This window comes from Bufo gargarizans, chromosome 1 (genome assembly GCF_014858855.1).
Source record: "Bufo gargarizans isolate SCDJY-AF-19 chromosome 1, ASM1485885v1, whole genome shotgun sequence".
Lineage (NCBI taxonomy): Eukaryota > Metazoa > Chordata > Amphibia > Anura > Bufonidae > Bufo > Bufo gargarizans.
In genome coordinates this window covers 305,321,833-305,349,107 of record NC_058080.1, presented here as the reverse complement: position 1 = coordinate 305,349,107, position 27,275 = coordinate 305,321,833, and the positions used below count along the sequence as shown (strand labels likewise).

Here is a 27,275-nt window from a genome sequence, read left to right as displayed (position 1 = left end):
TCTACTCTGCTTGTCAGGGATTATGATCCTGAATACAGATAAGAACTTAGCTGAATCTTTGTAGGAATGGAGTTCATGAGGATACATGATGTACAGAGAGGAGGGTGGGGATATGGAAATAAGCAGCAGCTCTTGTATGCAGTCTCCATTACCACAGCAACACATTACGACAATCTGTCCTGTCGGGACTTCATGTCTCTTCATGAACTCCATTTCTACAGAGATTCAGCTGAAGATCTTATCAGCTGTATTCAGGATCATAATCCCCAACAAGTAGAGCAGAGAGGAGGATGAGGCAGCTATTTAGCTCAGTGCTCTGAAGTAATTTGTCCTGCTGTGTGATTAGGACAAATTACTTGCTGCTATTCCAAGTGCTGATTTACAAGTGCATTTAAGATATTCAGGAGATACTCGGGAGGTAATCTGGAGGTGGATACAATCTATACAAGTAAGATTTGTTTGTTTAAAATCTTTCCCCTCTTTACAATGGCAGATGTGGTTCTGTGCAGGAATTGTTGTGCTTTTATTTCAGGTTCCACTCTTCAAAGGTTTGGATACTGTCTGATCTGTAGACAGCTCTACATAATGCAGCAGGAAATCACCTTTTTGAAATATGAGATTTGTAAGTTAACCATTAAACAACTCAGGCTGAGAACATTGCAATGCCACTGCCACATAGGCCCCCTAGAAATGGAAGATGGGTTACTGTAGGTTCTAGTAGACTGAGAGTTGTGGATAGAAGACATGTACCACAGTCTGTGGCTCTCCATAATTCATTTGCAGCACTTTCAGAGTGCAAGAGCAAGATGGTGGATGGCTCAAGCACAGTAGGTGAGAAACAATCATCTCCCATGCCTAAAGTATGCAACACTGCAGCCAAAGACAAAAAGGAGAAGGTGAGGATTGATAGTAAGCAGCTGTTGGTGGGCGATTCCATCATAAGAGGTGTGAAGTTTGAGGAGAATGGTGTTGTGAGAGGTCTCCCTGGTGCTACCGCTCGCAGGGATAGACGACGGAGCCTTAATATTGTTAGGCAAGCAAAGCAGGAAAGGGAAGTGGATGTTATTGTCCATCTTGGGACAAACAATCGGGCTTGCAATTACAAACCGGATTCCCAAAAAGTTGGGACACTACACAAATCGTGAATAAAAACTGAATGCAATGATGTGGAGATGGCAAATAGTCAATATTTTATTTGTAATAGAACGTAGATGACAGATCCAACGATTAATCCGAGTAAATGTATCATTTTAAAGGAAAAATACATTGATTCAAAATTTCACGGTGTCAACAAATCCCAAAAAAGTTGGGACAAGTAGCAATAAGAGGCTGGAAAAAGTAAATTTGAGCATAACGAAGAGCTGGAAGACCAATTAACACTAATTAGGTCAATTGGCAACATGATTGGGTATAAAAAGAGCTTCTCAGAGTGGCAGTGTCTCTCGGAAGCCAAGATGGGTAGAGGATCACCAATTCCCACAATGTTGCGCAGAAAGATAGTGGAGCAATATCAGAAAGGAGTTACCCAGCAAAAAATTGCAAAGACTTTGCATCTATCATCATCAACTGTGCATAACATCATCCGATGATTCAGAGAATCTGGAACAATCTCTGTGCGTAAGGGTCAAGGCCGTAAAACCATACTGGATGCCCGTGATCTCCGGGCCCTTAAACGACACTGCACCACAAACAGGAATGCTACTGTAAAGGAAATCACAGAATGGGCTCAGGAATACTTCCAGAAACCATTGTCAGTGAACACAATCCACCGTGCCATCCGCCGTTGCCAGCTGAAACTCTACAGTGCAAAGAAGAAGCCATTTCTAAGCAAGATTTTTTCACTGGGCCAGGGATCATTTAAAATGGAGTGTGGCAAAATGGAAGACTGTTCTGTGGTCACACGAGTCACGATTCGAAGTTCTTTTTGGAAATCTGGGACGCCATGTCATCCGGACCAGAGAGGACAAGGACAACCCAAGTTGTTATCAACGCTCAGTTCAGAAGCCTGCATCTCTGATGGTATGGGCTTGCATGAGTGCGTGTGGCATGGGCAGCTTGCATGTCTGGAAAGGCACCATCAATGCAGAAAAATATATTCAGGTTCTAGAACAACATATGCTCCCATCCAGACGTCATCTCTTTCAGGGAAGACCCTGCATTTTTCAACAAGATAATGCCAGACCACATTCTGCATCAATCACAACATCATGGCTGCGTAGGAGAAGGATCCGGGTACTGAAATGGCCAATCTGCAGTCCAGATCTTTCACCTATAGAGAACATTTGGCGCATCATAAAGAGAAAGGTGCAACAAAGAAGGCCCAAGACGATTAAACAGTTAGAGGCCTGTATTAGACAAGAATGGGAGAGCATTCCTATTTCTAAACTTTAGAAACTGGTCTCCTCGGTCCCCAGACGTCTGTTGAGTGTTGTAAGAAGAAGGGGAGATGCCACACAGTGGTGAAAATGGCCTTGTCCCAACTTTTTGGGGATTTGTTGACACCATGAAATTCTGATTCAACATATTTTTCCCTCAAAATGGTACATTTTCTCAGTTTAAACTTTTGTTCCGTGATTTATGTTCTATTCTGAATAAAATATTAGAAGTTGGCACCTCCACATCATTGCATTTAGTATTTATTCACGATTTGTATAGTGTCCCAACTTTTTGGGAATCCGGTTTGTAGGTTTCAAAGGCGAAAGAAGCTTTTTACACACTTGGAAAGGATATATGGGAGGTTGCATCAACTGTTTCATTCTCTGCAGTTTTGCCTGTGCATAACCTTCAGCATGACAGGAAGATGTGCATTAAGGAATTCAATGTATGGCTTTGTGAATGGTGTCTGAACCAAGGGTTTGGCTTTGTGTCTCCTATTAGCTCTTGTTGGAATGGAAAAGAACTGTACAAGAAAGATGGTTTGCATCTTTCTATAAAGGGAACAAATGTCCTTGGTGAACAGTTCCAAGTATTTGCTAAGGAGCATTTAAACTAGGAAAGGGGGCAAAAGAGTGATAATCCAGCAGTCCAACTGCCCCCCGGAACAATGCCAGAAGATGCCAGTAGCACAAAGGTTGAGAAATGACAAGCTCAGATTCTTGTCTACAAATGCTCGCAGTTTAGGTAATAAGATCAATGAACTTGAGGCTATAATGGCATCTGAGAATATAGATGTAAAGGCTGTTACTGAGACGAGGTTCAAGGGGAGTAATGACTGGGATATAACAATACCAGGGTTCTCTCTGTACAGCAAAGACAGAGAAGGCAAGAAGGGGGTGGGTGGCTCTGTATGTGAAAGATAGCATAAAATCTAATTTGATACAAGTCAGCGAGTCAGTTTGGGTTACCTTGCAGCTTGATAATCATAAGGTAACTCGTGAAGGTGTGATATATAGACCACCTAGCCAAGTCAAAGAATTAGATGATCTACTAGTTGAGGAAATAGCTAAAATGACATTGAAGGGGGAAGTTATCATTATGGGAGACTTCAATCTTCCTGATGTAAACTGGAAAACCAAAATAGCTAGTTCTGCCAGGAGTAAAGATATTCTAAATTCCCTACTGGGATTATCTCTACAGCAAGTAGTTGAGGAGCCAACCCGGAAGGAGGCCATATTAGATTTAGTATTCACAAATGGGAATTTGGTATAGTATATTACTGTAGGGGAAAGCTTGGGATCTAGTGATCACCAGTCAGTGTGGTTTACTGTAAGTACAGTGACTGAGTCACACCACACAAAAACAAAAGTTTTAGATTTTAGAAAAACTGACTTTTCTAAAATTAGATTAGTGGTATACGAGTTCCTATCAGATTGGAACAGTTTCATTTGAGTCCAGGAGAAATGGGACTACTTAAAAGTGGCACTATTGAAGGCAACAGAAAATTGCATTAGCCTTGTCAGTAAAAGCAAAAAAAGGAAGAGAGCACTGTGGTACTCAGCAGAAGTGGCCAAAATCATTAAAAACAAATAGATTGCATTTAGGAATTATAAAAAATAAATAAAAACGAGGATGACAGGCAAATTTATAAGATTAGGCAGAGAGAGGCCAAACAAGTTATAAGAGCTTCTAAAGCACAGGCAGAAGAGAAATTAGCTCAATCAGGGAAAAAAGGCGATAAGGCATTCTTCAGATACATAAATGAAAACAGGAAACTAAAACAAGGAATTGCCAAATTAAAAACAAAAGAAGGAAGGTATATGGAAGAAGATAAAGAACTAACTGACTGCCTCAATGAATTCTTCTGTTCCGTTTTTACAAAGGAAAATAAAGGAAAGGGACCTCAGTTAGGAAAGAAGACTAATGAATCTTTTGATGCATGTGTCTTTACAGAGGAAGAGGTTCTAAGTCAGCTGTCTAAAATTAATACAAATAAGTCACAGGGGCCTGATGGGATACACCCAAAGCTATTAAAAGAGCTCAGTGGTGAACTAGCAAAACCATTAACAGATTTATTTAACCAATCACTGGCAACAGGAGTCGTCCCAGAAGATTGGAAATTAGCAAATGTTGTGCCCATTCACAAGAAAGGTAGTAGGAAGGAATCAGGCAACTATAGTCCAGTAAGCCTGATATCAATAGTGGGGAAATTAATGGAAACCATACTTAAGGAGAGGATTGTGGAACGTCTAAAATCCCATGGATTGAAAGATGAAAAACAGCATGGGTTTACTTCAGGGAGATCATGTCAAACTAATCTTATAGATTTTTTTTGATTGCGTGACTAAAATAATAGATGGAGGAGGTGCAGTAGACATCGCCTATCTAGACTTTAGTAAGGCTTTTGATACTGTCCCACATAGAAGGCTTATCAATAAATTGCAGTCTTTGGGCTTGGACTCCCATATTGTTGAATGGATTAGGCAGTGGCTTAGGGACAGGCAACAGAGGGTTGTAGTCAATGGAGTATATTCAGACCAAGGTCTTGTTACCAGTGGGGTAACTCAAGGATCTGTTCTGGGACCCATATTGTTTAATATCTTTATCAGCGAAATTGCAGAAGGCCTCGATGGTAAGGTGTGTCTTTTTGCTGATGAAACAAATATTTGTAACAGGGTTGATGTTCCTGGAGGGATACACCAAATGGAAAAGGATTTATGAAAACTAGAGGAATGGTCAAAAATATGGCAACTAAAATTTAATGTTGATAAGTGCAAGATAATGCACCTGGGGCGTAAAAACCCAAGAGCAGAATATAAAATCACTGATGCAGTCCTAACCTCAGTATCTGAGGAAAGGGATTTAGGGGTCATTATTTCAGAAGACTTAAAGGTAGGCAGACAATGTCATAGAGCAGCAGGAAATGCTAGCAGAATGCTTGGGTGTATAGGGAGAGGCATTACCAATAGAAAGAGGGAGGTGCTCATGCCGCTCTACAGAGCACTAGTGAGACCTCATTTGGAGTATTCTGCGCAGTACTGGAGACCATATCTCCAGAAGGATATTGATACTTTGGAATGAGTTCAGAGAAGAGCTACTAAACTGGTACATGGATTGCAGGATAAAACTTACCAGGAAAGATTAAAGGACCTTAACATGTATAGCTTGGAAGAAACACGAGACAGAGGTGATATGACAGAAACTTTTAAATACATAAAGAGAATCAACAAGGTAAAAGAGGAAAGAATATTTAAAATAAGAAAAACTGCTACAAGAGGACATAGTTTTAAATTAGAGGGGCAAAGGTTTAAAAGTAATATCAGGAAGTATTAATTTACTGAGAGAGTAGTGGATGCATGGAATAGCCTTCCTGCAGAAGTGGTAGCTGCAAATACAGTGAAGGAGTTTGAGCATGCATGGGATAGGCATAAGGCCATCCTTCATATAAGATAGGGCCAGGGGCTATCCATAGTATTTAGTATATTGGGCAGACTAGATGGGCCAAATGATTCTTATCTGCCGACACTATCTATGTTTCTATGTTTTGTGATTACTAATAGGACAGCGGCCACTTTATTTCTCCTAACGATTGCTCCCCGGGACAAAATGAGCCATTATAACTAATGAAAAGTATTTGGGAATAAATTTATAATAAAGTAATATTTATTTTTGTTTTCCTTATTCCCCCGAGAACCCTTTTAGGGTACTTTCACACTTGCGGCAGGACGGATCCGGCAGGCTGTTCACCTTGTCGGATCCGTCCTTCCGCTGTTTCGCCGTGCCGCTGGACCGCCGCTCTGTCCCTATTGACCATAATGGGGATGTGGGCGGCGCTCTGGCGCAGTACGGCAGTGCACGGCAAAAGGCCGCCGGACTAAAAGTCCTGCATGTCCGACTTTTTAGTCCGGCGGCCTCTGACAGCGAACTGCCGTACTGCGCCGGAGCGCCACCCCGTCCCCATTATAGTCAATGGGGACAGAGCGGCGGTCCGGCGGCACAGCGGAAGGACGGATCCAACATGGTGAACAGCCTGCCGGATCCGTCCTGCCGCAAGTGTGAAAGTAGCCTTAATGAAAGGCATGCAATACACCCAAATGTGTTATGATCGGACTACAACCTAACTATACATATTCAGAGATGTTATACTTTCGAATGAATAAATGAAAAACTTACGCAGCCCATTCCAGCTTCTCATTCTTGATAGAGTTGTACAGAGCCTACAAAAAGTAAGAGAAAACATTGTTACTTAATAAATCACCTCACTTTGGTAATTCAGGACAACTCAGGGAGAAAGATTTATCATGGATTTTGCTTGAGAAATTAGTTATCTACAGTATTATGTACCTAAATCCAAGTGAAATCCACTAATAACCATCATCTTATGCATGCAAATTGGGTCTCAGCAATCCTGTTCACATGCATCGGGAAAGAAAAACTGGCACAAAAAATTGGTCTGTCATTATTTCAGATGGAATTGTGGAGGATTATCCCTACTGAATGAAAACGGCACAAATCCATGTGTAAATGTGCTGCCCACCCACTGCTACATCCTCAGATTTCTGCCTCAGAAATACACAATGGATTGTAATCTGACATGCGACCATGCCTAAATGACATACAGCATTTCTGGGCTATAAAACTCACTTTTTAACAGGAAAAAATATTGTTAAGAAGTACCGATCCTTGTGATCAGTGCAGAAAGGAGAGGAGGATGAGCACTCACAGAGATTACTGTGAGAAACACCTCCCTCCCTTGCTAAAGGCTCCCAGGCAGCAGGAAAATACATGCTCTGACTTAGTGTAGCCAAAAGACCATTGCTGATGTCAACCGGGGGGAGGGGTCATACCATTGAGAAGAGGAGGACTACACGGTACTGTATTATTACTGTATCATGTGACCAAATGCGCTGTTAAGGATTGTTTCAATGGTCAAAAGTTGACACTAATATTACCAAGAGCTCACTATAAACTATTAAAGAGGTTGTCCGGCCTTTTTAATATTGATGACCTATGCTCAGGATAGGTCATCAATATCAGATCGGCGGGGGTCTGACACCCGGCTGTATGGGGAGACTATGCTTCCTCCTTTCATAAAGACTATGCATCCTCCTTTCATAAAGACACCCCTTCCTCATGTTGATTGACAGGGCCAGCGAGTGCTCTCGTCCTCTGCTGGCCCTGTCTGCAATCAAAATCTGGTGTCTGCGGAAAACCTGGCTTCAGTCAGCACAGGCGCACTGAGAGGAGGACGCTCGCTCGGCCACTCCTTCCTCAGTGCACCCGCGCTGGGTGTAGATGTGACGTCATCGGCGCAAGCGCATTGAGGATGGCGCGGCCGAGCGAGCGTCCTCCTTCTCAATGCGCCTGCGCCGACTGAAGACATATACGGTGCAGGTGCCAGATTTTTAATGCAGACAGGAGCAGCAGAGGACGAGAGCGCTCGCTGGCCCTGTCAATCAACATGAGGAGGGGGTGTCTTTATGAAAGGAGGATGCAGCTGCTACCAGCAAGTAGCCGCCCTACTTGCTGGTAGACAGGTAATTTGCATATGATAAAAGTCAGTTTTTTTTATTAACTACTAAACCAAAATGAGTAATAGCATTCTAGATTGATATATCGCAGTATAGGGATTATAAGTAGCCCAAAAAAAAAAAGACTTTAGTGGGGTGACAGAAGCCCTTTAAGTTCAATGTTTTGTTAATCTGAATTTTATGTGATGGATCAGAACACAATAGTCTAAGTTGGTGAAGTGAAATTAGAAAAATATATAAATAAAACTATTGTTTAGAAATAGAAAACAGAAAATTGGCATGTGCGTATGTATTCACCCCCTTTGTTAGGAAGCCCCTACAAAACTCAGAAGTCACATAAAACGATATCCACCTGTCACATGATCTGTCATTACATATACACACACCTTTTTTGAAAGCCCCCAGAGGCTGCAACACCTAAGCAAGAGGCACCACTAACCAAACACTGCCATGAAGACCAAGGAACTCTCCAAACAAGTAAGGGACAATGTTGTTGAGAAGTACAAGTCAGGGTTATGTTATAAAAAAATATCCAAATCTTTGATGATCCCCAGGAGCACCATCAAATCTATCATAACCAAATGGAAAGAACATGGCACAACAGAAAACCTGCCCAGAGACGTGTTCTGTAAATTAAATTATGCAAATCCTCAATCAATCTATGTTAATTCTAGGTTGTCAGGCACCAAAATACGAAAAATGTCAAGGGGGAGGGCGGGGGGGGGGGGTGAATACTTTTGCACACACACACATACATAGACTTTGATAAACTGACCCTATACTATGGAGACAATTATAAAATGAAGGAAGCAGTCACATTTAATTAAAGCAGCCAGTACTTTTGAATTTCAGTAAAGCTACAGTATCACAGTGTTTGATCCATTTTAATGGCAATGTGTCAGCCTTAACATGAGTCACTGCAGTATTTCATAGCCATGTCACAAATAGGTTCATTACGGATGGCACATTCGTTAGAGCCATGATCTGAGAAGAAAGACATTTATTCCAAACTCCTAATATTACACATCACATGCAAATCACACCTCATTGACTTTTCCTGGATAGGAAAGCTGCACACTGAAACGATGCAGTAATGTGTTCTACCATGGACTAGAGAAAGGACTTTTTATTTTATTTTTTTAATTACTATGTATATTACAGATATGTGGCATATCTATGGATGAAAAAATCCAATTAACATTTAAAATAATTTGTGTATCATTATTAATTATTCGGTTATATGCTATTTTGCTCCTAAAAGAGAGTTAATTATGCAGTTTTTGGACTGGGGTTCCAAGGGCCCACCAAGAAAAATTGATTCTGGTGGGCCCATTTTAAAGCTACGTACAAATACTGTACTACCTGACCTCAATTCACAAATCCATAAAACTGTGCCAAACATACAAACCGGATTCCAAAAAAGTTGGGACACTAAACAAATTGTGAATAAAAACTGAATGCAATGATGTGGAGATGGCAAGTGTCAATATTTTATTTGTAATAGAACGTAGATGACAGATCAAACGTTTAATCCAAGTAAATTTATAATTTTAAAAGGAAAAATACGTTGATTCAAATTTTCACGGTGTCAACAAATCCCCAAAAAGTTGGGACAAGTGGCTGGAAAAAGTAAAATTTGAGCATAACGAAGAGCTGGAAGACCAATTAACACTAATTAGGTCAATTGGCAACATGATTGGGTATAAAAAGAGCTTCTCAGAGTGGCAGTGTCTTTCAGAAGCCAAGATGGGTAGAGGATCACCAATTCCCACAATGTTGCGCAGAAAGATAGTGGAGCAATATCAGAAAGGTGTTACCCAGCAAAAAAATGCAAAGACTTTGCATCTATCATCATCAACTGTGCATAACATCATCCGAAGATTCAGAGAATCTGGAACAATCTCTGTGCGTAAGGGTCAAGGCCGTAAAACCATACTGGATGCCCGTGATCTCCGGGCCCTTAAACGACACTGCACCACAAACAGGAATGCTACTGTAAAGGAAATCACAGAATGGGCTCAGGAATACTTCCAGAAACCATTGTCAGTGAACACAATCCACCGTGCCATCCGCCGTTGCCAGCTGAAACTCTACAGTGCAAAGAAGAAGCCATTTCTAAGCAAGATCCACAAGCTCAGGCGTTTTCACTGGGCCAGGGATCATTTAAAATAGAGTGTGGCAAAATGGAAGACTGTTCTGTGGTCAGACGAGTCACGATTCGAAGTTCTTTTTGGAAATCTGGGACGCCATGTCATCCGGACCAAAGAGGACAAGGACAACCCAAGTTGTTATTAACGCTCAGTTCAGAAGCCTGCATCTCTGATGGTATGGGGTTGCATGAGTGTGTGTGGCATGGGCAGCTTGCATGTCTGGAAAGGCACCATCAATGCAGAAAAATATATTCAGGTTCTAGAACAACATATGCTCCCATCCAGACGTCATCTCTTTCAGGGAAGACCCTGCATTTTTCAACAAGATAATGCCAGACCACATTCTGCATCAATCACAACATCATGGCTGCGTAGAAGAAGGATCCGGGTACTGAAATGGCCAGTCTGCAGTCCAGATCTTTCACCTATAGAGAACATTTGGCACATCATAAAGAGGAAGGTGCAACAAAGAAGGCCCAAGACGATTGAACACTTAGAGGCCTGTATTAGACAAGAATAGGAGAGCATTCCTATTTCTAAACTTAAGAAACTGGTCTCCTCGGTCCCCAGACGTCTGTTGAGTGTTGTAAGAAGAAGGGGAGATGCCACACAGTGGTGAAAATGGCCTTGTCCCAACTTTTTGGGGATTTGTTGACACCATGAAATTCTGATTCAACATATTTTTCCCTTAAAAAGGTACATTTTCTGAGTTTAAACTTTTGTTCTGTGATTTATGTTATATTCTGAATAAAATATTAGAAGTTGGCACCTCCACATCATTGCATTCAGTTTTTATTCACGATTTGTATAGTGTCCCAACTTTTTGGGAATCCGGTTTGTAATTTTTTGGCACAGTTTTATGGATTTGTGAATGGAGGTCAGGTAGTATTTTTATGTAGCTCTTGTCCTCTAGCCACATCAATATCCTGTTGACTGGCTCTTGCCTTGGACAAGGGCTCTCTAAGTTACATGAGCCAGGAACACATGCTCACACAGTGGCAGGAGCAGCAAGATGCTGCAAGATAATTATGGATGTCCCTCCAGCGGCTTCAAGGAGGTGAGTCCCTGGGGAAAGATGATACTGGCTAGCCTGCTTTTGTACCTAGTAGTCATCAGCCACCAGATGCATCTATAATATTAAACTGGGTAGTCTGTTAAATAATTTACCCAGTTTTTTCTATGAACAGTTATGCTGTCAATATGTAGTGCAGTCAATCTACAGTGCCACTTGTGCAGGTGGTGGGGGACTGGGGGGCTCACAATGGCTCTGGCGCCCATGAGGAGATTCACACGTTCCTCTGTGGCCGAGTTTCCTCCTTCAAGGATCCATAGTTGGTAAATACAATGTAGAATAAGGAAATGATGTCTAACCTATTTACAAAGAAATTGCTATTATAAACGCATACACCTTTTTAAGCAATCTAAAGGTCCTTTTACAAAGACCAATAATCAGACTATTTGTTGGGGAAGGAATTTGTGGAATATTAGCGAATTTTTGGCACACTGCATAGAGATAATGGCTAAAGATGGAGCATTCAGAGTAGATTTAAGAAAGAACAGTCTACCGAGACAATGGAATCTGAAAGCTGTAAAAACAAACTGTTCAAACGTTTATTTTTATAAATACTGTGAGGCAGTGACAGGCCTGATATATGGACTGTATGTATCTTCGAGAATGGTGCAGGAAAACTAATTAGAGGGGATGCATATTGTGGTTTGCTGTGGTTCACCTGAGGCGTGCCACCAAGGTACCCGACCTTGGTGGAGTGGAAGCCAGAAGCTAGAGTGTCCACTAACTTAGATAGTGGACGCTGTTGCTACCTAGTATAGCCGATATCAGCTAATCCAGGCCTGGTTTTTACTGGGAGTAAGCAAAGAGCTGGTTGGGTGCTTATTCCCCACAATCTACTCCGGGTTTTATATGCTGCCCATGTCCACCATTGTGTTTAAAAATAAGCAGCATGAAGCAGGGGGTGTCTGTTGTGTGAAAGGCTGCCGATCACAGACCACAAGGCACGTGTGAAGCAAACACTGGCCTGTGGATGGTTCTAGAGAAGACCCGAGCCTGCATGACTTTATTTTGGATGTCATGGATTGATTACCTGACATGGCTGCGAGACGGCTGTACTGAACTGTAAGTTGGCTGGATCAAGCAATAAACTGTATTGAAGTGACTTTGTTGTGTCCCTGCCATTCTTTAACACTGGTCATAGGAGCCCAAGGCATTACAATACCAAATGGAAAAATATTTTTTAGTCCGAGCTAAAAGAAATGCAATAAATAAAAAATATGGCTCCAAAGATGTCCATAGCCTTGAAGTCCAAGAGAGGCCCTTTATGTCAGTACTGTTACCAGTTTTTCCAGTAGCTGATTCAACATATATCATACAAAGTTTAGTGGAAGGTCCATCTGCAACTATGTTGAAACCAGGGATACCTTCTAATGATGCAAATGTCAAGGCTAGGGTTTCTCTACCCTATCAAATTCACTGCTGAATAAAAAGCTAGATAGTTTTTCCATCACCGCAATGATAGGCAAGATGTGTATTTGTTTCACTGCTAAAAGTAACACCCATGCATTCTATTCATTACCCAGATACACTGTCTCTGCTAGCTCCTGTCACTCATGTTTGCGGTGGGAAGACAATGTAACATGTGCACATTGATATTTATTGTGAAGACTGTCAAAACACTTCTTAAACTGCCATTTAACACTAATGCTTATGTACATGTGCAGGCTGTCCTAGACATCAATGAATTTCATTGATCTTCAATATGTATTCCATGAGTCCTGGAAAGACACCACCCAGCAGAAGAAATCAATTTCTACAAAAATAAAAAATAAAATAATATCTTCCTAGAGGAGAAATCTGTTCTCCACACCGCAGGAATCAATTTATTTTCCCATACTAGAAAAGAGGCAACAAGGAAGAACAATGATAAACTGCTGCCAAATACAATGGAGGAAATCACAATATAAATGTAATCAGAGCAGAGTATTTCACACCAAGCAAGCTAGAATATATAGTGATGGATGAACATCAGCTGAGACATTTCACGATCAAATGTTTGCGAAATGCGCGTTCCCCATTCACTTTAATGATAGGTGAACCTGAAAAACCTTCAGGTCATATTTGCAGCCACCAAATACTTACTAGAAGTGCACAAATAGTCCCACAATATGGACAGTGACATACCAGAGGGGGATCAATATCAAAAATTGCCACAAAACATATGTATTTTAATCAGGGGACATTTTTATGCATCTTAAATGGAAACTCTCAAAAATGTGCCCTTCTGGAGCCTAGAAATGTTTTATTTTAGGCCACAGGAGTATGGGCCCCGAAAATTAGGCATTCACCTGACAGAAAAGAACAAGTGATTATGTGGTTGGAGGTACATTAGGCGGTCACTGAATAACAATTTTACTGTAGGCCAGTACAGGCACCAAAAATTAGGCATTCACCTGACAGAAAAGACCTTGTGATGATGTGGCTGGAGGTACATTAGGCGGTCACGGGCAAAAAATGTTAATGTAGGCCAGTACAGGCCCAAAGAATGAGGCATTCACCTGACAGAAAAGAACTAGTGATTGAGTGTCTGGAGGTACATTGGGCGGTCACTGGATAACATTTTTTACTGTACTCCACTGGAGTAGAGGCCCCAAAAATTAGGCATTCACCTGACAGAAAAGGCCTTTTATGCCGGTGTATATACATAAGACAAGGACCATTCTTTGTTCTGGGTGGTGGCGGATATGTGTGGGCTGGCATGAAGAAATTCAATTACACATGGTTGTCAGAGGTGTTGAATTCCTCCGAGATCCATGCCTCATTCTATTTTAGAAATGTAACGTAGTTCACACTGTGGTGAACTAGGAGAGTGCGCTTATCGGTCACGTTCCCCCTGATGCGCTGAACATCCTTTCGGACAGGACACTCGACGAGGGGCAAGCCAAGAGTTCCATGGCAATTTGTGCCAGCTCTGGCCACAGGTCAAGCCTGCACACCCAGTAGTCCAGGGATTCCTCGCTTCTAAGAGCATCCACATCGGCAGTTAACCCGATGTAGTCGGACACCTGTCGGTCTAGGCATTCCCTGAGGCTGGATCTGAAGGGCAGCTGTTGATGGGTTATCTGAAAGAATGATCTTATATCTGAAGTTACTAACACATATTCAAACTGGAAGTGCTGCATTTTGACAGCCCTCTGTGATGCTGGTAACATGTCTGCCATTTTGTGTTTGTACTGGGGGTCTAAGTACGTTGCAATCCAGTACTGGTCCTTGCCCTTTATGCTTTTTATACGGGGGTCCCTCTTCAAACACTGGAGCATGAAGGCCACCATTTGCACTAAATTGGAAGCGGTGGAGCGCCCTGGCTCCTGCTCATCGCCCAGGAGAATGTCATCCTTGGTCTCCTCCCCCCAGCCACGGACAACACCAGGGATCCACGAAAAGTTTAAAGTTTCCCTCAAAGCCTGCTCTTCTTGCTCCTCCTCCTCAATGGATGCTCCAGAAAGAAGGCGTAAGGTACAATGTCACTGATGGTGCCCTGACTGCGACTGACCAGTTTAGTGATCTAATCAAATGGCTGCAGTAGTCTCCATGCGTCGCACATGAGCAGCCACTGGAGCGGAAAAGAAAAGAAACCAAGCTCCCCAGAACCTGTCCTGCTGCAGAGTTCATACAGGTAGTCGTTAATGGCACGTTGCTGCTGAAGCAGCCTATCAAGCATATACAAGGTGGAGTTCCAGCGCTTCGGGCTGTCACAAATCAGACGTCTGACGGGCAGGTGGTGTCGCTGCTAAACACCAGCAAGGCAAGCCATGGGCGTGTAAGATCTTCCTAAAATGGCCAGAGATTTTCCTGGCCTGCTGCAGGACTTCCTGGACCCTGGGGTATTTGGCAATGAATCGCTGCATGACAAAGTTCAGGACATGTGCCATGCACGGCACATGTATCATTTTTCCCTGTTTCAGCGCGCTCAGCAGATTGGCACCGTTGTCGCACACCACTTTACCAACTGTCAAATTGAGCGGGGTTAGACACTGATCGGCCTGTGAACACAGAGCTGAAAGCAGTGCTGAACCGGTGTGGCTCTTGGCTTCCAGGCACAACAGCCGCAGCACAGCATGGCAACGTCTCACCTGGCATATCGAATAGGTTCTGGGGAGCTTGGGGGTGCAGCGAAAGAGGCAGTAGCAGTGGAAAAGGAGGAGTCAGCCAAGGAGGAGACGGAGGATGGAGTAGGAGGAGGAGAAGAAGAGGCAGGCCTACATGCAATCTGTGGCGGTAACACCAAATCCACCCGGGTGCCACGGGTTACATGCTTGACGGCCGTCAGAAGGTTTACCCAGTGGGCAGTGAAAGTTATGTACCTTCCCTGCCAGTGTTTGCTAGACCAAGTGTCTGTGGTCAGATGTATCTTGGCACTGACACTGTGTGCCAGAGATATATTCAATTGCCACTGAACATGGCCATATAGCTCTGGGATGCCCTTCTGGGAGAAATATTTCCTTCTGGGGACCTTCCATTGTGGTGTGCCAACGGCCACAAATTTTCTAAAGCCCTACGAGTCCACCAGTTTATATGGCAGTAGTTGGCGGGCTAGCAGTTCCGACAAGCCAGCGGTGAGCCGTTGGGCAAAAGGGTTATCCGGGGTCATCGAGCGTAAAAAGTTGAACATCTGGGCCACAGAAGCCTGCCTTCTGCCAGATGAATGCGACGACGGCACGGTGGAAAGGTGGAGTGAAGGACAAATGGGAGATGAAGAGGCAGGATGTGGCGAGCCGGGAGTGTGGCTTTGTGGGTTCCGACAGCCTTGCTTCCATTGGGCTCAATGATGGGAGGCCAGGTGCCTTCTTAAGGCAGCCGTCCCTAGGCGGGTGTTGGGCTTACCGCGACTTGCCTTGACAGCACAGGCTTCAGATGGTAACAGTATTGTCAGCAGCTGTCACGTTAAAAAAAGGCAACAATGCGGAGCCATGTGCCGGCATCCTGGGAGCGCAAGATGTGACTGTGCATGATGGATGGCTCGCTCCAGATACATTTGCAGTCTGCTTTTTGCCTCCTGGGCACTGCGAGTTCTGACTGCTTTTCCTCCTTCTCCTCCCTATCTGCTTCTCCGTCTCTCCCTCTGAACTCCCCTCCTCTTCCTCTCTTGTGGGCACCCACGTGACGTCCATCGACACGTCATCATCGTCACCTTCACCACCACTGACATTAGAGATCTCGGCGTAGGCAGCAACAGCGGGGACCACACTCCTTGGGCTGATCTGCGTACTGTCGTCAGACCGCTCTTCCTCATCCAATGCCAATAATGGATGCGCATCGGTAAGGTCTGGGAATGGATGGGAAAATAATTCCTCTGACTCGAGTGGAGGGGCTATGGTGGTGGTGTCAGTGTCTTTGGGGGTGCACACAGCAGAGCGTGAGGAGGGTGCAGATACAGAGGATGAGGAGGGTGCAGAAGCGGAAGGCTGAGTGAGCCACTCAACCAACTCTGGCGCATCCTTTGACGTACAGATGTAGCAGGGTTAACACACAAACTCTTAACTTAAATTTCTTAACTCATCGTGTTATCTTGAAACAAAATCCATTGAAAATCAATTGAAGGTGTTTGTTTAAAAGGATAACTGTCGAATTTTTTATTTTTTTTGGAGTATTGGATTGTGGTGATTAATATCACCTAGGTGGCCCTATTTCAACTTTTCACTGCGTATTCAATTACCCCTTAATTCCACATTTTTGTTCCCTGTACTGCCTACTTTTACCTGTGCTTAAAATAGGGTTCCTAGGCATGGTCCGTCTATCTGTTGATAGACGGAGCACGCAGCGTGCAGGGTCACATTACTGACAGCCAGGGACTGTATGTAAATTATTAAAGCCAGGTCCTCCCCAGCAGCTGATAACAGTGCCTGGGCTGTGTGCTCTTCTCCCTGTCCCTGTGCTTGGCAGATGCTCCCTCACTCAGCAGAGCTGGAGAATGCAGAGTTGAAGCAGCGCACAACAGGGAAGGGAGATCTGCCATCTGCTCAGTGTATAAATGAAAGCAACATGTGGTAAGAGGACCCCTTTGTGCTGCAGGAGATTAACCCTTTAAGGGGTGGGCTCTGGTTACTGAGACTTTTGGGGGGCTATTGTTACTGGCTAGTGAGGGCAGGCGGGATTAGACCAGGGTGAGGGCAGTGGCAGCTATCTTAACTGAATAGTGAAATTGCAGTTTTATGCAGACTGGTTGCTAAGGGCTGAATCTTATTAAATATGGGGTAAGTCAGTCTAATAGTAACTGATTCTGGAATATCATGTTATTAGTAACTACATATATGAAAATTTAAATTAGGGTCTAAATGTGACAGTTATCCTTTAATGCAATTAGTTTAGATAACACGTCTCATGAAGCATGTGTGTTAACTCTACTACATCCGCAATCGCACGCACCTTCTCCAACTTCCCACTTAGGTTCCAGCCTGGTGCACCTGCCCGACCCTTACCACCCCTGCGGAATGGCCTGCCTCTTCCTCTGCCTGTCATTTTCAAAATGACCCTCTGCCAAAGTCCCTAGAGAAGAGCAGTATTTGGTGGAAGCCGGTATATCTCACCCCTCAATCAGTATTTTGTGGAAGCAGGTATATCGCACCCCTCAATCGGTATTTTGTGGAAGCTGGTATATGAAATCCCTTAAATCAGTATTTTGTGGAAGCAGGTATATCAAATCCCTTAAATCAGTATTTTGTGGAAGCAGGTATATAGAACCCTTTAATCGGTATTTTGTAGAAGCAGGTATATTGCATCCCTCAATCAGTATTTTGTGGAAGCCGGTGTATCACAGGTCTCAATCAATATTTGGTGGAAGCAGGTATATCGCACTCCTCAATCAGCATTTTGTGGAAGCAGGTATATAAAAAAAAACAATCAGTATTTTCTGGAAGCAGGTATATCACACCCATCAATCAGTTTTTTGGGGGGCAACAGGTATATCACACCCGTTGCAAATAGTTGTTCCAATAACGCTTGTCCCTCTATATACCTGCGGTATCACAGCAGAACCGCACACAACTGCTACACAATACAAATGCACTATAATATACTTTCTTTGTTAGAAAGTATATTATAGGTATATCACACACCTCAATCAGTTTTTTTGGGCAACAGGTATACAGGTATATCACACCAGTTGCAATTAGTTATTCCAATAGCATTTAACCCTCTATATAGATGCGGTATCGCAGCAGAACCGCAGCCAACTGCTGTACAATACAAATGCACTATAATATAGTTTCTATGCTAGAAAGTATTTTATAATTATATAACACCCCTCGGTATATCACACCTATTAATAGCACACCTATACCAGTCCTTAAAAGGACTTTTGTGGCCCTATTAGCTAGCGTTTGGTGTCCCTAACAGTCTGTCCCTGCTCCACAACGCAACCTCTCCCTACACTGGCAAAACACAGAATGTAAAATGGCTGCCAGATCGGGTTCGGTTATAGGGTGAGGGTGTGTCCATATGATGAAACGTCTCAATTGGCTGTCCTGTCCAACCTGATGGATGTGTTATGGGTCAAAGTTCGGCGCAATGTAAAATAATATGGCACATGCAAATATCGCCATATGTTCGCATGTTTGGTGAATCGCAAACGAGCAAAGTTCGCTGCAAAATTACCGCCGGGCGAACCGCAAGGCCATGTCTAAGAATATACCTAGGTTATCCTGCCCAGTAAACCTGTATCAGTAGAGTTTTGTTCTTGGCATGCAATGCAAGTGCAATTTGAAAATCAAATTAGAATTTTTTTTTATTTGTGAAATGGATTTGAATGTTATTCAATAGATTGAACTAATTTTTAAAGGGGATTATATATAGCAATATATCATTCCTGTTTTTCCTATCGCTGCATACACAGTGCTCAATGAGTGATATGTATAGAGATTAGAAATCAGCCTTGCTGCATCTTGCCCCTGTCCCAGTGATCACTGAGGGCATGAGTTGCTGGGTCTTAGCAGACCCAGATCAGTTCTGCAATGAGGTTGTACAACCTTGCACAACCTCTCTGGGGGCTGTATTTCTCCAGTAACTGGAGCTCATATGTCACCCCAAGTTACAGATGAAATCAGCAATAAAAAAAAAAAGTAATGTTAATCATCCCCCAAAGGTCTTGCATTACCTTATGGGGAGCACAAAGTGTGAATTCAAACAAATTTGAGAACTATAAACACAAAAAATAAACTAAAATAAAAAATAAGTAAGACATGTCACACTACAGCTTCTAGGCCCGCCCCAGAGGTACATAACCTATACATTGCATATTTCAAAACTACCATTAGAGAAAGGGGATATAATTAAAAAAATATTTTAGTTGCATTATGTGCTATTAACAACCAACATTTAAAGAAACGTGAAAGACATTTTTCCCTTTTTTTCACATTTTTCTGGGTATAAAAAATAAAATAAAAAAATACTAAAATAAAAATGACATAAAAACAAAAACCCAATACATCACAAAAGTTACTTCTTTCAAAGACGTATGTGCTAAAAATAAATAAAAAAAGGAAAATGCGCCTGGTCAGAAAGGTGGGGTAAATGACCTGATCTTAAACTAGATGAGAGGATTTCTTTTCTTTTAAAATGCCCTTTTATTAAGATTTTTGATGAAGAGAAAGACTCAAACAGCAAGACATTTGATAATATAGAGATTTCTAGAGATGCTTTGTGACATGAATAACATAAGAAGACAATCAATAAAAAGTCTTACAAAATACGTTTTACAAAAAACATTTTCTAATTACCGTACATATTACCTTTAAATTGCAAAAAAATAAATAAATTATATATTCTTATATGAATCCAAAGATTCTGGATCCATATTTATCACCTTATATTCTTGGTCACAGAGGTAAACCTTGTCAAAAAATCTAAACACGCATTTTTGAATGACCACAGAGGTACCATAATACTAATCTATTTAATGTATCTGGCAAACGACAAGTTAACCAGTATCCTGACTGATTCTCCGAAAAAAACATTTGACTCAGTCTGGCAGCCATGGCTGTCATACCTGGAAAGTCTCTCTTAAAACGAACATACTTGATACTACAGTTTCAAATATGGGCTCCCTTCCTTTTGTCTTTTTCCCTTCAAGTAATCTGATCACCCGTTCATCATAATGGGGCCTGGCTTTTTTTTTTCTTTCAGTGGAGTCAGAACAATTATTATTTTTTCTTGCTGTTGGCTATTAATAAATTAATGTATTTAAGTGATTAATAACCACATCAGTCTGTTTTATAATCGGTCCTCTCATTATAATGTAAAAGGTTTTTGCTATGGGCTTGCCAGCTGCTCTTTGTTAAATGTTGCTGCTCCCATTGAAAAACTCCTGATGGTAAATAGTCTTTATACAATCCTAATTGGGCTGAAAATGGCAATCGTCAAATATAGAAAACAGAGAGGGAATTACCTGATATATGCAAGAACAGAGTTTGTTTCACTGGTTTGGATTGAAACATTTTCAAAAGAATACAACGGACAACACAAATGAGGTGAGATGAGGCTGCGTAACAACAGGAAGAGGGGCGAGGCTGGGTAACATACCTGTTCCTAAATATTCTGCCGCACTAATGACTTAAAGGGAACATGTCCCATTATATATGCAGTCATATCTTTTAGGGGGAGATTTAACAAAACTGGTGTAAAGGAAATATGGCTTAGTTGCCTATAGCAACCAATCAGATTCCACCTTTCATTTGGATGCTCTGAAAATTGAAAGGTGTTATCTAATTGGTTGCTGTTCTACTTTACACCAGTTTTGATAAATCTACCCCTTAGTCTTTAAAGCTCTGCTCTTCTATGCTCAGAAGCCATCTGGTCGGTCCTACATGGTGAATAACAGCTATCTTTCTATGCACAGCCTGGGGAAAAAACTGAAAGTGGTCCCATGATGTAGGTAGGCCGAAATTGATAGAAGCCGGGCATTACAAGTAGGCAGGAACATCGGAAGTAGCAGGGCCAACAATATTGGAGTGTAGGACAAAATACTGCCCCCCTCACCACAGTATACAACTGTATCACTGTCCTGAGAACGGTGATACAGTTAGGGTCCATTCACACGTCCGTTGTTTCTTTCCTGATCTGTTCCGTTTTTTGCAGAACAGATCTGGACCAGATCTGTACCCATTCATTTTCAATGGGTCCTGAAAAAATCGGACAGCACAATGTCAGATTTTTTTTCAGGACCCATTGAAAATGAATGGGTACAGATCTGGTCCAGATCTGTTCCGCAAAAAACGGAACAGATCAGGAAAGAAACAACGGACGTGTGAATGGACCCTTAAAGTGGCTTTGTCACCAGATAACCCCTATTAAACCAGACATGGTAGAGGTGATCCTGCAGTTTAAAATAATACTTTCCTCCTCACTGTCAGCGTGACAGAGCCGCTGTCACTGGTAGGCGCTTTATGTTCAGGAGGGCACCTGCAGCCATTGGCCAGGTGAATAACCAACTGATGCTATTAGCATTAATTGAAGCTGAGAGCATCAGATTGTCAGGTACCTTGCCAACAGCCATTAGGAGGGCTTGGGTGGCCCCTGGGCATTGGTCCACCAAGAAATTTCTGTGTTGGGTCTATGGCCAGTCTGCCCCTGGTTCTCTGTGACTCTCCACGGATTGGACAGCAACTGTGACCGCCAAATTCTGTTAATGGCAACACACGTAGGAGCAGGCGTGCCACTAAATACGTTTTTTATAAAACATACATTCATAAATAACTTTATTTAGCAAAACAAGTTTGTTTTATCTAAGGGGATATTACTGTAATAAATTAAAATGGCTACTGTGCAGGTAAACAGTCAGAATGTAACTTCCTAGAATGTAACTAGACCTGTGGGTGTGTGGGGGTACTGCTGCAAAATCTGTATTCGGGGAGGGAGAGCTGTAATACATAGCTCCTGTTCAGGCTGACTGGATGTGCACTGTTTTCAGTCAGACAGGATTTTGTGGAACAGCAGTAACTCTCTCCTGTGGTCCTACAATCAGCCTCTGGGCTGCAGCCACAGTCCGTGCTTCCAAAATCCTGTCAGGCTAAGTGAACACATAGTCCATGCTGTCATTCTGGTATTGTCTGTTTCTAGCTGCTACCATTCAGGAGATAGCAGCATCTAAAGCAGCCTCCCCCCTCCAGTTAGCTACTTTTCCCACTGATGGAGCTGGACTCGGGCAAAACAGGTTGTAACATGGACCATATGATTATGTTCTGAAGCTGGGAAGAGCCATGTTCTAGTTATTGTTTGTGAGATGATTATATGGCACTTACTAATATAGGCTTTGTTTAAATTCAGCAAAATGCTCTATATTTTATAAGGTATGTCCCATTGTTTACGATGTCTCTTGTCTGTCCATAAGATGGCTGCTGATGGAGGGTCATGTGACCAGGTAAGTCACCTCCATGTGATGCCTCCTCCATTCAGATACACTGCACCTGACACCAGCACTTGTTCAGTTGGGAGTTTAGTGCAGGTGCAGTGTGTCTGAATGAAGTAGACATCACATGGGGTTGGTTTGCCTGGTCGCATGACTCTCCATCATCTTATGGACAAAACCTCTGTGTGAACAGCACAAAAGATGGGACATACCTTATAAAATATAGAAAATAGTGCAGAATTTAAACAAAGGCTATAATAATTAGTGCCATATAATCATCTCACAAACACATTGCTCAACAGTAGCCTGGAAGCGGCCAATCCCTTTAATTGTAATAACCCCATTATTGTTTGTAAAAATGAGTGATATTACTGTATACTAGGACTGTATTTTCCCCACTTACATAATATACAAACATTAAAAACACAACTAAAAGTAGTGGTAGAGAGGACGACACTAGTAATTTAAAATCTACTGTGATATGAAGTCCATCAATAATAAATATAATCCGCCATTATCTGCCAAGCATGGATTGAAATGGTGCATATTAAGAATGAATGCATTAATCATAATAAAACATCAAACTAGTAAATGACTTGGACCTTTCTAAGCAAGTGGCCTCCAAAACAGGAATAAGAACTTGGGGTAGCACTGCAGTGTCTGAGTTAATTTCCCTTTATTGGTCTCATGCAAACTTAATGCTGTGCTGGCTTCTCCATTCAGTTCAGATTGCCCCCCCCTGTTACTTAGATTTCTGCTCTTGTACATAATTATGCTTTTCACAGATCTATTCTCATTGATTACAAGCTAAACAAGCAGTTAAGAAGTTGCTTGCATTTTATACAATAAGAAATTCTAAAAAAAAAAAAACGACTTTATTGAATTCGAGAGCATCTATTAGCAGGTACAATTCTATTAACCCAGACACACAGTTGGATGGGGTTGATCCTGCTGACTAAAATTAACCACTTCACGACTGCCCATTGACTAAAAACGTTCTGGAACATCCATTCAGAAATGGCAGCTGCACGTTAATCGTCAGTGACAGCAGGGCAACCCAGAGAGAAGGCGTTGATCATTCCTGTATGTCCCTGCCGTTTAGATCGCTGTATACACAGTGCTCAACACAATGCCGCTTCCTGTCCCGGCCCGGCGGTCATGTGATCACCGGGGTCGGGTGAGTGCAGGAGCTGTTGGGTCTTTAATAGACCTCGATCAGCCCTGCACTGAGGTTGTACAGTGCTGTATAGTGCTGTACAGCCTCTCTGGGGGGTGTATTTCCCCAGTAACTGGGGCTACTATGTCAGAGAGAAGGCATTGATCATTCCTGTATGTCCCTGCCGTCTAGATTGCTGTATACACAGTGCCCAACACTATGCCCCTTCTTGTCCCAGCCCAGCGGTCATGTGATCACCGGGGTCGGGTGAGTGCAGGAGCTGTCGGGTCTTTAATAGACCTCGATCAGCCCTGCACTGAGGCTGTATAGTGCTGTACAGCCTCTCTGGGGGGTGTATTTCCCCTGTAACTGGGGCTACTATGTCAGCCCCAGTTACAGGAGAGATCAATAGTGAAAAAAAAAAATATATATATATATATATATATTAAGTTAAATGTCCCCTAGAGGTTTTGTATGACCCTATAAAGGGACACAAAGTGCAAAATATTTTTTTTTTAAAATAAAGTGTTGTACGTAAAAATGTTGTATGTACCCCAAAATGGTAGCAATAAAAACGTTACTTCATCCCGCAAAAAATTAGCCCCCACACAAGACCATAGCCAGAAAAAAAATATATATATGGCTCTACGGAAATTGCAACACAAAAACATTTTTTTTCTAAGAATGCTCTTATTGTGCAAAAGGTAAAAAATTAAAAAAATACATATTTGGTATCGCCGCGTCCATAATAATTGGCTGTACACAAATATCACATAATCTACCCCATCAAGTGAATGGTGTAAAAAACAAAACAAATAAAATTATGCCTCAAAATGTTTTTATTGTGTAAAATTAAAAAATAAAAGAAATAGATATATTTGGTATTCTTGCGTCTGTAATGAATGGATCTATAAAAATATCACATGATCCACCCCATCAAGTGAATGGTGTAAAAAATAAAAAATAGAAAAATGACACCAGACAGCTTTTTGGTGACTTTACCTCCCAAAAATTAGATAAAAAGCAACCAGAAAGCCAAATATACCCCAAAATAGTGCCAATAAAAACTACAGATGGTCTCGCACAAAATAAGCCCACACGCAGCTCATTCAAAAAAAAAAAAATAAGTTATTGCTCTTAAAAACCATGACAGAAAATTCCATGTTAGAAAATACAGATGCCGCTCCTTCCCTTATGAGTCCTGGTGTCAGGGCCAGCTCCCCAGCCTCTGGTTGGCAGGCAGGCCACTGACCACGTCACTGCTGCGTCTGCCGGCCGCGCTGGAGTACGGAGGGAGTAGTGAGCACTTGGCACTGACTTACGTGCTCCCTCCCCGCTCTGCCTCCTGGCTCGGCTGCTCCGCTACTCTGGTCTCTGCTCAGTCGCTTGCCTGACTGGCTGCGCACAGCGCGCACTTTGACCTGACACGCTGTACGCAGTCAGGTCCCATGTGTGCCCTCTGGAGACCAGGAGCAGCGCAGGCAGCAGCACAGCACTGTGTCACGACCCAGCCCAGGCCCCAGCAGGGATAGAGTGTGAGAGAGTCTGCCCTGAAGTGAAGTAAGATAGTTTTTAAATAAAGAGAATATTATTTTCCGTCTGATCTGAGGTCTGATGGGGTTCTGGATGGGGTAAAATTACAAGGAACGCCCCGGGCGGGGGCACACTTGGGCAGCTCAGCCTCTGTTGGTGGTGGACCTTGTCCTAGCCCTGCCTGGTGTATCCCCAAATAACTGTTTACAACCACAATTGGGGTGTTACTGTATTCAGGAGAATGTGGGTAGCAAATTGGGTGGGGGGGGGGATATTCTCCTGATATCTTTTGTGAAAAAGAAAGTTTGGGCCTAAAGCACCATTTTCTTGTAAAAAGAAAATGTAAATTTTCATTTTCACACCCAAGAATTAAAAATTCTATGAAACAGCTGTTGAGTGAAAAGCTTGCTACACCCCTTAAAAAATTCCTTGGGTGGTGTAGTTTACAAAATGTGGTCACTTTTTGGGGGTTTTCACTGTGGGTCATTTCAGTGCCTCTTCAAATGCAACATGGTGCCCAAAGACCATTCCAGCAAAATCGCCCCTCCAAAATCCATAGGGCGCTCCTTGCCTTCTGTGCCCTGTTGTGTGCCCAAACAGCGGTATATGACCACATATGGGGTGTTTCTGCAAAATGCAGAATAAACGTAATTAATATTGAGGTTTGTTTTGTTGTCAACCCTTGATGTGTTCCAGGAAAATAAATTGATTAAAATGGAAAATCTGCAAATAAAAGTGACATTTTTAAATTTCACCTCTATTTTGCTTTAATTCATTTGGTATACCTAAAGGGTATAAAATCAATTTTGAATAGTTTGAGGGGTGTCATTTCTAAAATGGGGTCATTTATTGGTTGGTTCTATTATATAAGCCCCACAAAGTGACTTCAGAACTGAATTCTACACCTTACATTACTATAATGATGCCAACATAAAGTAGACATATAGGGAATGCTAATTAATACATATTTTATGAGGCATCACTATCTGTCTTAAAAGCAGAGATATTCAAATTTAGAAAACAGTGAATATTTTCACATTTTGATTAACGTTTGGATATTTCTTTATAAATAAAGGTAAAACATATTGACTCAAATTTACCATTAACATAAAGTACAATGTGTCACGCGAAAACAATCTCTGAATGGCTTGGATAAGTAACTGTTCCAAAGTTATTACCACATAAAGTGACATGTCAGATTTTAAAAATTAGGCCTGGCCAGGAAGGGGGTAAATGGCCCGGTGTGGAAGTGGTTAAACCAGTCTTGTTGCAGTGTCTCCAAGAAAAAAATTATAAATACTTTTATTATTTGTGAAAATAAGGGCTCCAATGCACCTAGAGGCGTGATCAGCACTGGAAAGATGCAGTGCACCAAGTGGCTAGGCCCCACCTCTCAGTGCTCTGAACTGCTCAATTGCCTCAATTTTTTTTCTCAACAACACAGCAACCAGTTTTCACAAGACAGGTTTCACTTTAATCAGTATGATCAACCCTAGCAGGCAGTATGCCTGGCTTATTAATAGGGTTGATCTTGTTGACAGGTGGTCTTCGAAGAGGCACTCTTGACATGTCCTCAATTATGTACCTTACACAAAACAATACTTGTGGTATACCCTACTCTAAATTATAACATCATTTGAATATAATGAATTGGACCTGTAATATGCATGGATGGAGTGAAAAATACATGAATTTAAAGTCCAAGTGGTAGAAAAAAAAGAATCCTTTTAATAAACCTTTCTAAATGGAAATGTGTATGCTAGTAGGCTAATATATTCACTTTTAGGGTCCATTCACACATCCGTGTGTGTTTTGCGGATCCGCACATTGCTGGCACTAAGAGAATATGCCTATACTTATCCGCTATTGCGGACAAGAATAGTTCCATTTTTTTCAGGATCGGAATTGCGGACCCGGAAGTGTGAGTCCGCAATTCCGGATCGGGGCCGCACGTGTATGGGTCCACAATTCCGTTCAGGGGATGTGCAGTGGCGGCATGAAGCACACGGCGTCATAGCAACCAGTGACGCCATGCGCTCCTGCTCGCAGCCGGAATCCAGGCCGTGTTACCATGCTTTATCCCTGCCTTGTACTGACAGACACCTGCATTCTTAGT

General features: G+C 42.3%; 1 protein-coding gene across 4 annotated transcripts in view; it reads right to left on the bottom strand.

Annotated features, from left to right (window-relative positions):
* PSD3 (pleckstrin and Sec7 domain containing 3) overlaps nt 1–27,275 on the bottom strand; it is a 693,256-nt gene that overhangs the window by 160,320 nt on the left and 505,661 nt on the right. For all 4 annotated transcript variants that reach the window (XM_044305119.1, XM_044305127.1, XM_044305137.1 and 1 more), the window contains one exon: nt 6,550–6,593. In XM_044305119.1, the coding sequence (XP_044161054.1) occupies nt 6,550–6,593 (44 nt within the window). The remainder of the gene's footprint in view (nt 1–6,549; nt 6,594–27,275) is intronic.